Source organism: Labrus mixtus, chromosome 9 (assembly GCF_963584025.1).
Source record: "Labrus mixtus chromosome 9, fLabMix1.1, whole genome shotgun sequence".
Taxonomy (NCBI): Eukaryota; Metazoa; Chordata; class Actinopteri; order Labriformes; family Labridae; genus Labrus; species Labrus mixtus.
Genome location: NC_083620.1, coordinates 24,522,401 through 24,539,195, shown reverse-complemented (window position 1 = coordinate 24,539,195; position 16,795 = coordinate 24,522,401). Strand labels below are relative to the sequence as shown.

General features: G+C 41.3%; 1 protein-coding gene across 1 annotated transcript in view; it reads right to left on the bottom strand.

The window, feature by feature from the left end:
• tenm4 (teneurin transmembrane protein 4) overlaps nt 1–16,795 on the bottom strand; it is a 137,859-nt gene that overhangs the window by 19,014 nt on the left and 102,050 nt on the right. Inside the window, exons 21-25 of the mRNA XM_061047042.1 lie at nt 14,504–14,753; nt 14,058–14,078; nt 10,112–10,344; nt 9,278–9,432; nt 3,801–4,678 (exon numbers count right to left, since the gene is read on the bottom strand). Of these exons, the coding sequence (XP_060903025.1) occupies nt 3,801–4,678; nt 9,278–9,432; nt 10,112–10,344; nt 14,058–14,078; nt 14,504–14,753 (1,537 nt within the window). The remainder of the gene's footprint in view (nt 1–3,800; nt 4,679–9,277; nt 9,433–10,111; nt 10,345–14,057; nt 14,079–14,503; nt 14,754–16,795) is intronic.

Below are 16,795 nucleotides of genomic sequence, written 5' to 3'. Positions count from 1 at the left end.
GATATCACGTAATCTCATTATACCCTCTATAAAATAGGAGCACTGAAGTGCAACTCCTTGGAGATCTGCAGCATCTCTCCAGCCTACAAATCAGTCAGCTCATCACAAACAGGAACATGAGTGGCCAGATTGTTTCATTTGGCCCGGAGAACACATCAGCATAGAACAATTTAAAATCTTTCAGGTTGTCAGTGTTCCACAATTGGAGTGAGTGAACGGTACATTACTTAAAATGAAGACTTCTATCTGCGCGGTGAATACAGATTGGAAAGCCCTCTTCAATGTTGCTGCCTGCCGTAATAAAGCCTCTAATAAATGAGATGGCGGTGCTGGTTTACGGATATTTCCTCAGCGCTGCCATCTCAAATATCCAATATGGAGAGGAAGAGTGGGAGAGGAATCATCTTCCAGAGATAAATGTTATCTGATCTCAACTATACAAGGGGGCTGGGATTCAAGACGCGTTTTAACCCAAGTCTTCCAATTCAGGAAATACTGAATAGCAGAGTCATTCATATCTTAGGCATTTAGATTTCTTTTGAAATTGGCCCTATTTTATCAGTAAGATATCCCTCCGTTTCCATCATACAGTCAAAGTTTTGGAAAGAAAGCAATAGAGGTGATCCGCACTCCGGTAGAAACAGATCAAACATTGGACAAAGATAATTTTCCCTGTCTGCCTTCAACTCTGCAGAGAGAAAAAAAAGACACTCCAAAAGACAGAAATCTCATTCTACAGCGACACTGCATGCCCCAGCTTGGTCACTGACCCAAACTCTTGCTTTCTCAATTAAGGCCTTGAGCTGGAGCCTTTCCCCAGGCTTCACCGCTGAGCTCTAATGGCTCTTGCCTGCTTCAACTCAGCCGCCTATTAGCTTGCTTTCTGTGGACAAGAGGGGCATGCGGGGGCAGGGTGCTCAGTGGAAGGAGAGGACTACTTTACCCCTGGATGGCCAAAAGTCCATTCGGATCGCATCACCTCTGTGTCACATACTAGCTCTCTGACCTTTCACGCTGGGACCCAACAATAGACCGGACACTTCACATCAGCATCCCCTCTAGCATACCTAACCTCAGTTTTATGACTTATTCTCATATTTTCACTTCCTCTTGCTGCTGGAGAATTTCAGAACACATCTGCCTGATGACTGTGAAGCAGTCTGAAGACGGAACACCATGCCATTTCTTCATCTTAACATGATAAAGCTAATAGCATTGATGTAATAAACCAACCTAATAACATTCGCCTGAAGCCAGAGACAAAAGCCCATTTGTTACTAAATAAAAGCATTACTGCCCTGTTAATTAGAGGCCAAGTCAACAATTAAACCACCACTGAAATGCTAAATGATTAAATAGATTTACCATAACCCTTGAGCATAATCAGTTATCATTACAAAGAAAACATTAGGAGGTTAGCGGAGCATCTGCGTATATACTAAATGTCAAGGCTGATAAGGTTGCCACGGGTTACAACAGAGAGGCTGTGGAGCCGGTGTCCTTTGTTCAAAGTCCATGTTCATGTTTTGTTTCTGCATTCATCCAAATTGTTATAAATGTATTGTCTCTGTGCAGAGGAAGCGGACACACATTCATTAAAATGAGTAAAATGTTTAGAAGTGCACTTTGTTGTGCAGAGATAAATAGAGGGTCTTTTTCAATTCTGTTGCTAAATTATGGTTTTGACCCTCAGGCGGTGGAGTGACCTTCAAAGCTAATTACCGTATTCAGGAAAAACAAACTCTCTTCATCAGCTCTAGATGAAACATAGATGATCTGACTGGCTTGTAGGTGAACGTGAACTCTACATTCTTCTCTACATTTTAGCCTCAACCCTTTTCTAATGCTTTTTCTTGCTTCTCTCATTCACACGCAATTAATTTATGGTATTTAATAGGGGTGATGCAATTCAGCATAGTTTCAATAGAGAACTTCTGCACAGACAGTTTATAGCTTTTGCTAATTTCAAACTCTCTTGAAAAGGAAAGGAATCAGGGACATAGCCACAACTTGGCTCTATTGATTCTCTTGTGTTTGTTAGTAAAAAGGTGTTTTTAAATAATTTAAAAAAAGGAAGTAGTAAAAAGGAAACTGGCAATCTGTGTTTATAGAGTTCAACCACAAGGGCATGGGGAATCATTCAGTATTTTGTTTCCAGAGACCTTCAGTGGAATTTTACGATGATACAGTGATCCTTTAAAAAATACTTTGGTTTGAGTGCCACATAGCCTGGAGGTTTAGTCGCAGACCCATGTACATAAGCTAGTCCTTTGGCAGCGACCGTGGGTTCAAATCCGACCTCGGCCCTATTGCTGCATGTCATTCCTCTCTCTCTTCAGCTGTCCAATCCAATAGAGGCAAAAAGGCCCCCAAAAATAACTCCTGGGATAACCGGTTGAATTAAGGACTTTGCACAAAATTTGAACTATTATAATCATAATTAAGAAGAAAAAACAAGTTGTTCATTTCTTAGTTTTACTCACTGCAACCACCATGAGTTTTGTCTTAAGGGATCAACAGTTGAACAGTTCAATTATGTTGAACATGACTGTTTGAACAACCCTCAAGGTTAAGCGTCATCCAAATCCAGAATGACGTGTACATTTCTCAACATGAACTCCACATGAATGTGTGTCATTCAAACATCACAACAATGTTGGTGTACTTCGTTTTTATGTTCCAAAGTGTCGTTGAGACATGAGAGAAATGTAATAAACAGCCCCTGTTTTTATTCCTTCTTCAAACAAGCCCTTCGGGGTCACTGGTGTTAAAATAGCTCTCGCTTCTCTTCACATTGTGCAGAAAAGTATTCTCAGACCTGATATTAAAAGCAGCCATTTTAGGGGAATTCAAAAAGAAATAATTCAGATTTCCACCCACCCACTGGATTTGTCGAAGCCGTAGGCAATTCACTCTACCTTGAGAAATGCCGATGAAACCGTCTCAGATGACATCCAAATCAAACACAGGTGATAAATGTCTGCTCAGATTAAACAGAGCGTCTGATTATGTGTCAGAGTGTTATATTCCTCCAGTGAGGTGTAACAGATGTCTGACCAGCCAATCTGCTTAATCACACTTTTTGGAATGACATGCTGTAAGCACGGTATCCCTCGATACAGCATATTAAGCTAAGGGACAGATTGCTTCATAGAAGTCGCGTGGACATGAAATGCTTCAATGCAGCAGTATGTGGGAGTGTTTTTTTTAATTTTCCCTTCACCATCGTGCGGTGTGCCTGCATCAGTTACCACCTCTTTCTTTTCTATGTTGCGTATATCACAAAGTCCTGTGACAATCCTATGGGTTAAGTGAAGCTTGCCAGGAGATATATGTTATTCCTGAACCTTTCCGCTCCAAGAAATGATGGAGTGCCGCCTGTCACTGTAAGCAAGGGTGAAGATGAGGAACACATGATCCAGTAATCCTATTTGGTATGATAACAGCAAATAGGATTACATCGATACTTTAACAGGTCTTGTACTGTGAGTGATATAGACATAAAGGCATGCGGAGGTAGTTCATGTGCCTAAACACTAAACTCCGATGTCAAAGATATCCTGTGCTCTCAACATTCACTCACTAAGTTAAGCACCTTAGCATTTTGTGCTACTAAGAATTTGAAGTTTCCATTTCAGATACTGCTGAAATGATATTAGATTTAAGAGATTTAAAAGATCTATTGAGCTGCTCTCCCTCTCTGGGGTAAGGCAGAAATCTAAAATAAGCTCAACTGGGATTCAGACTCTGGGTATCAGGATTACAAAGGTGTTTGGCAAATGTTTCTTAACATTACTTACTCAAAGAAGGTTGTCCACCCGTTTTCATTGGTCTTAGTTGCTAAAAGCCCTGAGCTCCCATGGTAGGTCATAACGGCGAGTTCTTGACCCTGGGCGGCGACAGTTTTCAGGGCATTGTTGGTACCAATGGTGAACCAGAACGTCTGTCCATCAGGGACCATCAGCCACAGTGGCAGTCCTGTTGTGTCTCGTCTGATCATCACCGTGTTTTTGTTCTTATCGGTGATGCTGCTCAGATCTCCTGCTCCTGTGTAGGTCAGATTGTAGAGGTGGTCTCCTGTAGTCAGGCTTTGTGTGAAAATGTGGCTGCCGTTGGAGTCAAACAGGTAGAGTTCATCATTAATGGGGGAGGACACCTCGTACATGCTGAGGGGGTTCAGATAGGGCTTGTTTCTGCGCACATAGCGGATACGGATGTTTCCAAGATCTGCGATATAAAGTTCTCCATCCGGACACACGGCCAGAGATGAGGGTGCATTCAGTTTAGCGTCTTTGGCGTAGCCTTCATCACCAGAGTAACAATCACAGTTGGCGTCATTCTTGCAGTCACAGCCACTTGGTGCCCCTGCAACCAAGGAGATCTCTCCATTGGTGGACACCTGTCGTACTCGGTTTATTTTCTTTTCATCTGACTCAGCGATGTACAAAATGCCATTGTGGGACACAGCCAGGGCATTGGCCGACTCCAGGGTGGCATGGATGGCCACTTTGCTCATGAGGAAGTGGTCAATCCCGGGCACTTGGCAGTGCATCGGCCGGCCTGCGACAATACGGACCTGGTGGTTTTCTGAGATCTGGAGGACTACGTTATTGTCCAGGACGTACAGGGAGTTGTCCATGGGACTCACTGCCAGGTCTGTGGGCCACTCAAGACGCACCTGGAATGAAAAAAAAAAAAACACACCAAGAACATCAGCCTCAGGTCACAAAAACAGGCCATGGTCTTATTGATCCACACATTTTTCACTTTATCAGAGGAAAACAGTCCCACAAGGGAGGAACTGCTTACAAAAAAATACAGGCTGCTGTGAAAAAAGGTAGGCTACCTCATAGTTTACGCCGACGGCACAAACACTTTTTGAACGGTTTATTATCTGATAAGGATGAAAATAGCAGCTGGTGTACTATTAAAAGGGGAAATGCAAAAAACATGACTGTTTAGATCAAAGATGATAAGATTGGTTGTGATGAAGGGCAGAACAAGGGGAGATCATTCAAATAATCAGATTTACTGAAAAACACACACACTGCAATCGATCATGAAGAATCTGGACACCCAAGGACTGGGCATCCGCATCCTTCACCTCTACAGGGACACTGTTTTTCCTTACTTTGGGTTATTAATTTTGTAATGACAAGAGATTGCTCCGAGTCCTTGAAAAGACACAGAAGCACACTTACCAAATGAAAGTCTAACCTGCCGCTGGCCTCCTAAATCATGACTTATTGTTGTGCAAACAATGCATCAGGCTTTTAACAAATTGGAATTATTGGATTCATCCAATTTACCGGTCTCCCTCTCACTTGAGGTCCCACAGGGATCGCTAAGGAACATAATATGAAGTGCCATATTTCAATAGAGGCCTTGGAGCACCAACAAAAGGGGACTGATTAAAAACAGGACAAATGCAAAGACAGGTTCAGGTTTGTGGTAACATATTAGATGAGAGAGCAGCCTTGACATTGTTACAAATAATTTCTCCAAGACTCAGATATTGAAGGTGATTAAATTCATGGAGCTATAACTATGGTTGACTATTAAGCTAAGAGAGAAGATTAATCGAACAAAAAACAAAAATTAAATAAATGCCTCACCTTGACTTCATTGTCTGAGTGTTTAGTCAAGAGCCTTTTTATTATCAGTTTTGTTTACCAGCTAATGGCACATATTCCTTATTATGATAATGCTGATACAAAGCTAAACTGCCAGGAGGCTCCGCTCCATCTGGATCATTATTGAAATGTATGTAAACTCCGGGCACTGGTCATGTTCTTGAATCCCTGACACTCCATCAAACCAAGCTCTTGTCCAGCTTTGAATGAGAAACAGATTTGAACATCACACACAGCTCGCCTCCAATAAACCTCCCACCAACCCCCCCCCCCCCCCCCCCCCAATAAAGAGGAGGTTTATATAATAGGACATTTCTTTGGCCACATACGACAAACAGTACACAGGCCGTGGATGCATGTCGTCTTTCAGTTAGCAGAAAATGCATTTACTTGGGAAATGAAGGGGAGACTTTCAATTCCTTAAAACCTATTTCTTGTCAACACTGGTGGTTAAATATTTTATAAGCCAGAGTGTGGAGTGGCTCGGGGGAGCTGCCTGTAAGGAGGTTTTCACGCCACTCTGACTGATGAGGGGATATTTCCCGAGCTGCTGTCCCATATGCTGTAACCCGATCATGCTCCCCCCGCCTCATACAGTGGGGAAGCTGTCAATTGTGCCTGCCTGACTGACACAGCCACCACCAGCAAAAACCTAAAATACACACAGTCAAGGAAGCAAGTCATGGATTTGAACCAACACAACCCATATCTATTTTTAAAAATATTTGAGCTTGTATTAGAGGTATAATGCCAACTTCCATTAGCAATGGCTTCACTCTTTGCTCACAGCAGCATGATGTCTTATACGTCAGTATTTGAAGTCTCTCTCAGATTTGAAATGAATGTCACAGTCAGAGACTTGATAAAGCTTTCTGAGGCTGCTAACACCCTTGAAATGTGTTCAAGCGATCTTGTTTCAAGACATGGCTTCCCTCAATTTAAGTTTGAACTCAGCAGGGGAGGCAGATGAGATTTTCAAGTCTTGAAACAGAAAATGAGACACATTTCTGAAACAGCGAGGGCCTAAGGCCTGGGAATAAACAAATTAATGCATTCCTGAAAGAGGTCAAACTATTGTCCTTTTGCATGATAATAAAAAGTTACAAGGCAGAGTGGTTAAATAGCTAAATGCTGCAGATGGAATTAAGAGTGAATTGTGCTGCAGAACACTCACTGCACAGATGGCATTGCCGGATAACAATGACCTCATCAAAAAAAGAGAGAAAGAGAGCCGACTTTAAAAAAAAGAAGAAGAACAGGTGAGGTACAGCAAAAGTAATGACCAGTATGATAAGCCTTCTCCAGAGGAACTCTGGTTCTAAGTGAGGGGATGGGGAGTGTTTGAAGTAGGAAGCTATGTGCCCTGGATGAATTTTTAATGGATGCTTTTTACTGTCTGAGTGTCTCTGGCAGAGCTTGTGCGATTTGTCATCGTTGTAGAGCTGCAGTCAGTCTGCCTGTGTCCTCGCTATCTTGGAGCTGGGATGGCGAGTATCTATAGGCGCTTGTGATTGTGTGCGAGGGTGGGGGTGGGTTGGGGGGCAGCAAGCGCAGGTCATAAGGAGGGAGTTCCCCTGAGGCTTAAAATGGGCAGCTGGAGGCTTTGCCCCTCCACCAGATTCATCATTTCGCACACTCAGAAAGCTTCTCTACACTGGCATGACAGGCCCCCACAGGACCAGTTTGCTAGCCATACCTCATAACACACCCGATGGAACAAGATACAAACGAGTGCTTGCACATGGAGCAAAGCTGATACATCACTCACATCTAATTATGAAGACCCAGCAATGCTCTTTAGTTTAGAGAGACAGTAAAACAATACATGTTGTAGATCAGGGGTGGGCAACTGGCGGCATGGGGGCCACATGCGGCCCCCATCAACCCTCAATGTGGCCCTCAGGTCAATTTTTGCATATCAATGAATTGGAAACATGAAGAAAATGTGACAAAATCTGCCATGAAATCATGAAAACCAGAAATACGTCCATAATAATATTTGATCACCGGCATATATTGAGTTCAATTTGAGACATAATTGATTTTTTTAAATAATTGATTCATAATTGATCGTTTTTGTATACTACAATTTTGGCCCTTTGGCAGGGAGAATCAATTACCATCAATTGCCCTTGCCGTGTCCAAAGTTGCCCATCCCTGTTGTAGATTGTTGTAATAAATAACACACAACAGAAAAAAAAAATCATAATTCATCCTTTTTAAAAGAAATTGTTCTAAAATATCACGGTGGGCTGCAGTCTACAAAGTCACGTGGAACAGAGATTCATTCGTATGTCTACAGCTACAGATTAGCAAAAAATTGGGATGTCCATTTTCTGTGATAGATCATGTTACCCTAAATAAAAATATATATCTAACATTAACTGCAGTTATGCTCCAGTGTCACTGGCAGGTTTTAAATAACAGATATGACTTGAAAATGGAGGTGTTAAGACTTCTTCATTAACGTCATCAGATACTATTTGACATGGTGAAACAAATGAAAGACCGACTCTTAACATTTATTTAACAAATAAAGTTGAGTTCTGTGTGAGTGTCTATGCCACCTGAAGTGATACAAATCTCTTTTTTCTTTAAGGGCCAAGTTAAGGGGGATGTGTTCAGTCTGTTGCACTGGTCTGGTACATATGTGTGTTTTTGAATATGTGTTTGCATGCATCAGTGAACATGTGTAATTGAATTGAGAGCCAGTGAGGTTAAAGGTCATTTTGATGGTCCCCTTACAGCTATAGGTCGGGAGGTCTTCTGCACTACCGGCTGTGTGTCCACTTGACACAGCAAGACACTTCCAGTTTCCAAATTGCTCTGTACCCTGGTGCTATGTTTATTTCCGTGCCTGCTGGTTCCCCAGCCTAGCCTGAGTCCCATTTACTGCTCATTTTCATTTTTATTTTGATTTGCTTGTTAACCACAAGATAAATTACATTTTGTAATTCACACAGGCACAGCAGAGTTTTGGGCTGCTCTCCTGAAATCCCAATCTTTTGGACCAAAGTCATCCATCGCTGCAAATTCAGACCCTCCTTTTTTTAATGAAGTTAGTAACATCCTGAGTATGAATGTTTTCATTTATTCCGAGTGCAATAAACGCATACAATTAAAATACACCACAAATTGCCATCTACACACGGGCACGTTTTAGTATTTAGTTTGGTCTGTTTCATATTTCAACACATTCAGAAGTGTTTGCTTTCTGCCATGCTGCATAATGCACTTTTTTTTGCAGTTATAAAGACATGACCTATGTTGTATTATTTCCAAGCATTCAATTATGATAAATCACAGATACAGAAACCTTACTGACATGAGCTTTAATGAACTCAGGAAAACCATGAAATCCCAGCACAGTGAAATGCCTGAAGGCTTTAACTGTCTTCCTCTACCTGCGTATCTTTCACAAGTCCAGTAAATGTAAAAAAAAAAACCCAATGATGCAGCCAATAAACAAATGTGGATCAAATCCAGGTCAAAGGCAACTGGATCCAGGCGAGGAGCCTCCAGCTACAGAAACAAAAGCTCACATGGAGATAAAAGCATCTTGGAGCCAGGGTCAGCCAAGGTGAATGGTGTAGGCTGAGAGACAAGAAGACACATGGCGGCTGCCCGGGTCAGAGAGGTCGTACCTGAGAGATGTCCATCACAGAATCACAGCTGAGGGGTCGGGCAGAGGTCAGGTCATTGAAGCCCAGAAGAGTAGAGATGATACCATTCTGATCAATCCTGCGAATCATGGTCCCATCCACAAAGAAGATTATACCGTACTTATCCACCGTAATGCCTGCAGATAAAAAGGCAACCAATGGTCAGGAGAGGAAATATCCATCCGTTATTTTGTTTATCTGCAGCTTAAAGCACCACTAAATGACAATTACAGTCTATTCACTGCAATGAAAATTAAAGACTTATCACTGCAATGACAACTAATGGGAGGATTGATTTTGGGATCAATAATGGAGAACAATAGAAACATCAAAATAGATGAAGAGAACTGTATGTATTGATTCAATTACAACTTAAATTTCATCAATACACTCTCTTTCTTGTTTGCTCTCTCTGCCTTGAGTAACAGTGAATCTGATATTATCCATAGCTGTGCTTGTTTTCTGCTTTTTTTTAAATTACAGGATCTGTAAAACATCATTTAAGAAGCATCTGGTCTACATAAATAACAGTAAAAGAAAAAAAAAAAAAAGACTGTTCAAAAGATGAAAGAAATACAGTGACAAGATAAATTGAGTTGTGTAATAACTGAAGCCCGGGGGCTACATGTATGTCGTGAGTGATGGAGGTCAGAGAGGAGAATTGAATGCATGGAAACTGAAGAGTATTGATCTAGCCTTTGGGACTTTTATCAACAACTATGAATTGTGGTGTACTTGAAAGGGTTACACTATACAAGACCCACAACAAAGCTGTAAGAACACACGACATGGATTACAATAACTTCCATACATTACCTCTGGGGTTAGTAAGAGTGGCCTCTACAGCCTTTCCTCCATCCCCGCAGCGACTGTCATCATATGGGAGACATTGGTCTCCGGTACCCGCCAGCAGCTCCAGATTCTTGGCCACATCTTTCACAACATTCAGGGATTTCACCTTGAACACCTTCCTGCTGCTGGTGTCCGAAAGGTACACAGCACCGTTCACCGGACTGGTGGCCAGGTAGTACTTGTGAGCGGGGCTGTTGCTGAGAGGAGGGGAAAAAAAAAAGAGAGAAAGAAGCCCAAGTCAATAAAGCTGGAAGGGCTACAGTGCTCTCAATAAGAAACATTGTGTAATACAATTAAAATGGATTCAAAAGCCATTCAGGGAGTCAATTTGGCACAGTTACAGTTTAAGCCAAGGACACGGGAAAAAGAAAAACAGAATGAGATTCAATGTGGCAAAATAGAAAGAGATGAAACATGACATCAGGGTGAAGCTCATCTACGATACAGTCAGCCTCTGATGTCAAAAGAGAGAGGACACTCCAGTCATCTGCATGAATGTGTATAGATCAATCCAAGGTGGGCATATTGGAAACACTGTATAGTGTTATTGAAGCACTGGTTAATGTTGCAGGTCAGAGTTAGTGAAAAACACAGGAGTGTGAAGTGGCACGTATTTATTGAGGTACAGTGGATCCTTTAACAAAACTCTTAATTACTCCCTTTACCCTGATCCATCATACCTCTGAGTGTATCTAGAAGAATATAAAACTCCACTGTATATACAACAGCAGCAGCCTGGTTATTGCCAGAAGAGTGCAAACAAGTATGCTTTCGGTTTCTCCTGGGACCTGTTTTTTTTTTTTTTTGACAAACACAAATGCATAGCTGAAGCAACAATCCAAACACACTATGCATCCATCAAGCTGTGATTCAAGCACAGAAAAAAAATATTTTATTAAACTTCAAACCAAGTCAACAAAGTAATCTTTCATAACCACAGGAGGTTTCCAACCCGACAGACACACAGCAGACCCAAATAGAACCAATCCTGCTGTGGCGGGACGCATAAATGCAGGCGCATACTCCAGACAGAACGGGTCTCACAACAAAGATGACTTGAGACGAGTGCATGGTAGTAAATGAAGTATCAGCAAGGACATCCTCCATTAGAAATCTGCTCAGGCTTCCGCTAAAACACATGATTTTCAGAGTGTTACTAAAAACAACAACTGCAGTCTAATGGACGCTGGAGACTATAGTTAGACCTGATCTTTATTTTTAAAAGCAGATTTTTTTTTGAAAGCTTTGACTTGTCTTTGTTCCCAAAATGACAACACACGACACAAATGATAATTAGGCAAGAGGTCCTTCCTCTTAACAGCTGACTGCTCTTAATGAACTCGCTCTCCGAGTTGATGAATTGATTGTCAGGGAACGCACAAACAACGCCGTGGCAAATCTATCAACGAGAGAAATCACTTCAACTTCAGTCAGGAAGAAAAGTGTGAAAGTTTGGCGGACTTCAAAATGAAGTGTGATGCTATTAATATACTAACAGTGACACTCTGCTACTACTACTTATTATAGTAACTTAAAAGAATAATAAAAGTAATCACTTAATGTTGTTGTTTTTTTGAATTTGGTGATATTTGAGATTTCTGCCACTTCCGGCACTGAATATTCTCTATTGTGTTGTTTATTTAATATACTGTATGTTTATTTTTACTGTGAAAATAAATAAATACTTGACATGAGTCCTTTCATGCAAAGAGGCAGCCCAAAGTGCTGACAAAACATGATAAGAGAAAACACACAATAACAATTAAATCTAGATTAAAAGCATTTTGAAACAATAAAGAAACAAACAAATAAATAAAACCCCCTAATGAGTTTGGTTGTCTTGTGATAGTTTACCCCCCCCCCCTCCCGTTCTGACTTGAACTGACGTTGTAAACTGAGCAGTGATTTCTGTATGTTCTCTGACTAAACAAAGATGTTTAACGTTGTTTAGTGATGTAGTGTTTAGTGCCACCTTAGAGAGCAGGGTTATTAGAGGAAGATACAGCACAGTTCTGCCAGATCTGATAAGCATTACTGAGAAACCTGTCAGCAGGGCGTCATTCAAAGTGGATTAAGACTGAATTTCAACTATAACCTTGAGGGTTCTTTTGGGGCTTATGGTCGGTATGACAGCGCCAAAGCTTATATTTTTAGAATACAACAAGAAGAAAAGACCTGTGGGTCGGTGGAATTGTCAACTCTAATAAATAATTTTAAATGACAATTGACCTTCAATGAATCAGTGATGACAGGACACTGCAGCAAACCTCGGGCGCACATGTCACAGCCAGCCCGCTGACCAAGTTGACTGATATGTTGGTCTCCAGCACATTTCAGGTACACGCGGCTAGCTTTGAAAAACAACTGCTGTCTTAGTAGTAGGTCAGTAGCAAGCCTCAATAACTGGATTCTACTTTGCATTCTATCTGCCATGTGCAATCAGCTGATATCTTATCAGCTCCCAGTTGCATGTAGAACAGCGTTGATCCCCCACAGTGTATGAAAGTATAAGGCGTTATTCCCTGACCTTGAGCTATGGCCATACACTCCATCTATATTCACTGACAACATCTAGTTTGTAGAAGATAATTGGATTTTGCTACATGCTGGCAAGGCAATGGAGGGAGCATGGTTGGAGTGGATGGGGACATCCTTAGTAGGGGGTCAATGCACATTGTAGTGAGATCACCCACCTCCCAGTCCTATTGTTAGTTCCCTCATGAAGGAGAGGCAGCCACCCGTTCTATACAGACACATGCTGTGTTTTCCTTCATAAATCTCCTTTAAATATGCAAATGTATTTCAAGCTCTGAGACCAAACTTACGTTTTTGCCCTTGCAAACACTGATCAGTCTGTGTATCTTACTAGATGTAAGCTTTCTGATATTGATGTCCTGCTGTTCTATGTAGAACAGGGGCTAGTTGTGAGAGAAGTAGATAGGCACACACACCTGCTCAAATGGCACACATTGTTCTTTTTAATCGTTTGGACCAGAGGTCCTCTTCAGGTGATCATTTTATATTTATATTTAAACAAGGTGATAAAAGGTTGTTCCATGGAGGAAGAGAATCAAAAAGAGCTTCTAATTGTTTTGTCAATTCGGTCATTCCAGAAAATATCACATGGCTTTCCATCTGAAGTTGACTACATGTAACCCCGCTGAGCATTTGACAGAAAATCAATACATCAGCCATTGTCAGTAAAGACAGCAGACCAAGATTTCCCCGACAGTCACCTATCAGGCTATCACTGAAAACTCAGTCTTTGTATATTTTCTTTTTATCAAATGTTGGGACTTGTAGTTTGTGGTGCAGCTGGCGTGTCTTTTATTACATAGAATTGTGTTGAGCAAATAATCAAGGCACCTTTCCCTTTCCAATGTAAGTCAGTTTATGAGCACGATTATCTTCAGTCTACCAATGACTAAAGAATTGTATTATATTCTATTATCACTTCACTGACATCATTATCCAATATGGAAAATTATTCTTTTCATAATAGATTGGATTTCTTGCAATGAGATTTTGTTGTATTGCAGTGGTGTAGCAATGTGTACTTAATAACTAATGGACAATGTAAGTTGGATAATGTAATTTGACCCCCATTAAAAACCAAGAGGAGAAAATGCAGCCGTAAATCAGCTGCATTCTCTCTCTGCCATGGCAGAGCGAAACACACTGTACTGAACATGGCAGTGAACTGGGAGATTAAATAAGCTCAGAGGACATAGTTAAACCACCGCATCTACAGCTTTATGAGAATGAGAATTATAAAAGGCGGTCACAATCTTAAGATGTGATCTTTTAGTTGCTCACAAGTACAGATCTGAAATGAGCTTAAAAGGTCACCACAGCATCGACAAGATTTTACCCTTTCTATATTAACTCAAGCAAATACCGTGTTGCTTACCTATGCCTGAAGTCTTTATTTCTTTCAGAGTTTGCCAAAAGGAGCAGAAAATGAAAAAGGAAGAGAAGGAAATGTTAGTTGTTAGAAGAGAGATTTATAAAACAGTTGTTAGTGAATAGAATTAATGGAGAAACATCACAAGTTGTCCTTAATAATCAGATGTATTTATAAATTGTATCTATTTATCCAAGTCTTTATTGAAATGTAACTAAATGTTTATTTTCCAGTAAGGCTTTTGTCGAGTGTTAACCTCATTACGTCCTCTTCAGCCAGTATCACGGACACACTCCAGCTGATATAGGTGAAGGAGAGTGAAAGGATCATCAATCCTAGGCCTTTAGGGTATTTCTGTCTATCTTAATCCACCTCAATGGTTTATGACCTGTGTGCAAGCCCATCTGAGCTCAGGGTCCTGATTGAATGTTGGTCGGCTGCTCCTCCGTTACCTGAGCTCCAGGACGCTGGTGACATTCCCCGTGGTGAAAATCCTCCTCACATAGTTGAAGTCGCCCACGTACAGACTTCCATCTGAGCCGCAGGCCAGAGCCACGGGGGCCAGCAACTTGTTTCCGTCAGCAAGACCATTACAGCTGGGGCAGGAGATGCTGCGCCTGCGCCCATTCCCCATCACACTGCCAATTACAGGAGGCTGCTGGGAGATGAAGACGTTCTCTCCATTCCCCATGTGTAGAATACCTGATGACGGCAGAGGAGAGAAACAAGTAACACCTGCAACCTGTTCAGGTCAAGCACAGTCTTGACATGGTTCTCTGATCTTTGAAAAAAAGAGTAAAGAATATGTTAACAGTGGCTGATGATGTTATTTAAGCTGCTTTCACAATCTAGGAAGCACACAGAAAATCTTTATGTGCAATAAGGAATGCAAACCCATTATAATATATGTATTATATATGCATCCCATTATTGCATTATTTATTACTGAAGAAAAAAATAGCTGAAATAAAAAAACTGTTGATAAATTTCTAAAAAGAATTCAGGACTAGACTTGTTCATCTAACATTTTAAACCTCTGTCTGTGGAGTAGTTTAATTTTTAAACTAATTAATATTACTGACGCTGCCTGACGTGTGTCATTATGTGCATTTCAGTTAACAGGAGTCTGGCAAAAGGGATATGTAAACTGAACTGTTTCTTCTTCTGGATGGGTGACTATTTTCTAAAATATGACGATGGGAACCACTCATGCTGAATCTCACCTCGTGCTCTAATGTTGCAGGTTCCCTGACTCCTCGCGGTTTAAAAGTACATTTTGTGAAAAATGTGTAAAAAATCATGAAAGATAACAAATTGGCAGATTAATAGTAAATACACATATCTGAATCCACTGAACTTGCAAATATGTCTGTGTGTGCACCTCTGCAAACTGCAGCCATGAAATTGCTTCATTTGCAGTCTGTGTATGCAATAAGAGGTGGTCTGAGCGGATGGAAACACAGGCACAATTTGATGCCAAAATGGGAACCAAAAAGCCCTTGGCACAAGTGGAATCTCTTGGAGCGAGAATTGTACCACACAGGCACAATCACAGAAGATTGACTTGCTAAGATTAAATGGCTTTGTGCTTGCCGTTCTACTACCACAGGCTCTGCACATGAACAAAGCTCGAGCCATGGCAGTACAGTGTAAGTGCAGACATTCAGGCAAGTGTCCACACACATGCACACTTTGTTGAATTAGTTTTGCCAATCTTGTCTTGGAAAATTTCCAAGTATGTAAATTTAGAGATGCTTCTGCTGCCCAATCAATCTAATCATATTTGAAATTCAGCATCTGCATGTCTGATGTAGTTTTCAGGCTTCTGATGGTACTTGGTGATCTGAGTTCTCTGAGCAGCACAACATTTGGTCTATCAAAAAAGATCAGCCAAGCATCGCCTTCCTGGGACGTGATTTAATCTTAGGGGCTGCTGCTGCTGGGAGCAGCAAACTGACAGCAATTAAATTAGTGATGATTTTAAAAATGCTGGGCATGAACAAGACATGGAGATGCCAAAGGGTGGGTAAGGGGTAGAGGGACTGGCAGCGGAGATGGCAAAAGGGGCAGGGACTCCTCCAGACTGCACAGTCGGACTCAGCAGGTTTAGAGGGACAGATCAAAGTGCCACCTTCCTAAACGCTTTTCGTGTAAGTGCACCTCATCTCGTCTGATAAGCCCTTCAAGTCAACATCAGACGTTGAATCCTAACTAGTGGCAAGTTTTATATTTTCTTCATTCCTATTACTGCCTTTCAGGAGCTATTTGCTGGCAATACGACCCCCCCTCCCCCCTAAAAATGGACAGCAGTATTAAAAAAAAGTCAGATCTATCTGATGCTAGATGAAATGGCTGAATTGAAAGACCCTCAAAAAGCTACAGGCAGAGAAGACCACTTAATTTTAAACATGGCCTCAGGCACTGGGGTGGACACGGTGGTCCTTATCTGCACTCATGTGCATACTCACGATGATATGTTTAAAATGCAATAAGGAGTGACACGGTGGAGGTTTGTTGATAAGTGGCTAAATGGAAAAGTGTATGATCATTTTTAAACTGTCAAGCAGGTTTACCTGATGCTCTCTCTTATTGGTTCGTCTCAAGTTTCCCACGCAACCAGGACACTCCCACTGTCATTAGCAGGGAATTGAGATTGCTTAAATGCCTTTTCCTCTAATGCGATTGGACAACTGATGCCATCTGTAATGTTCATATGTTTTTTCCAATAAACTTTGCACAACGCC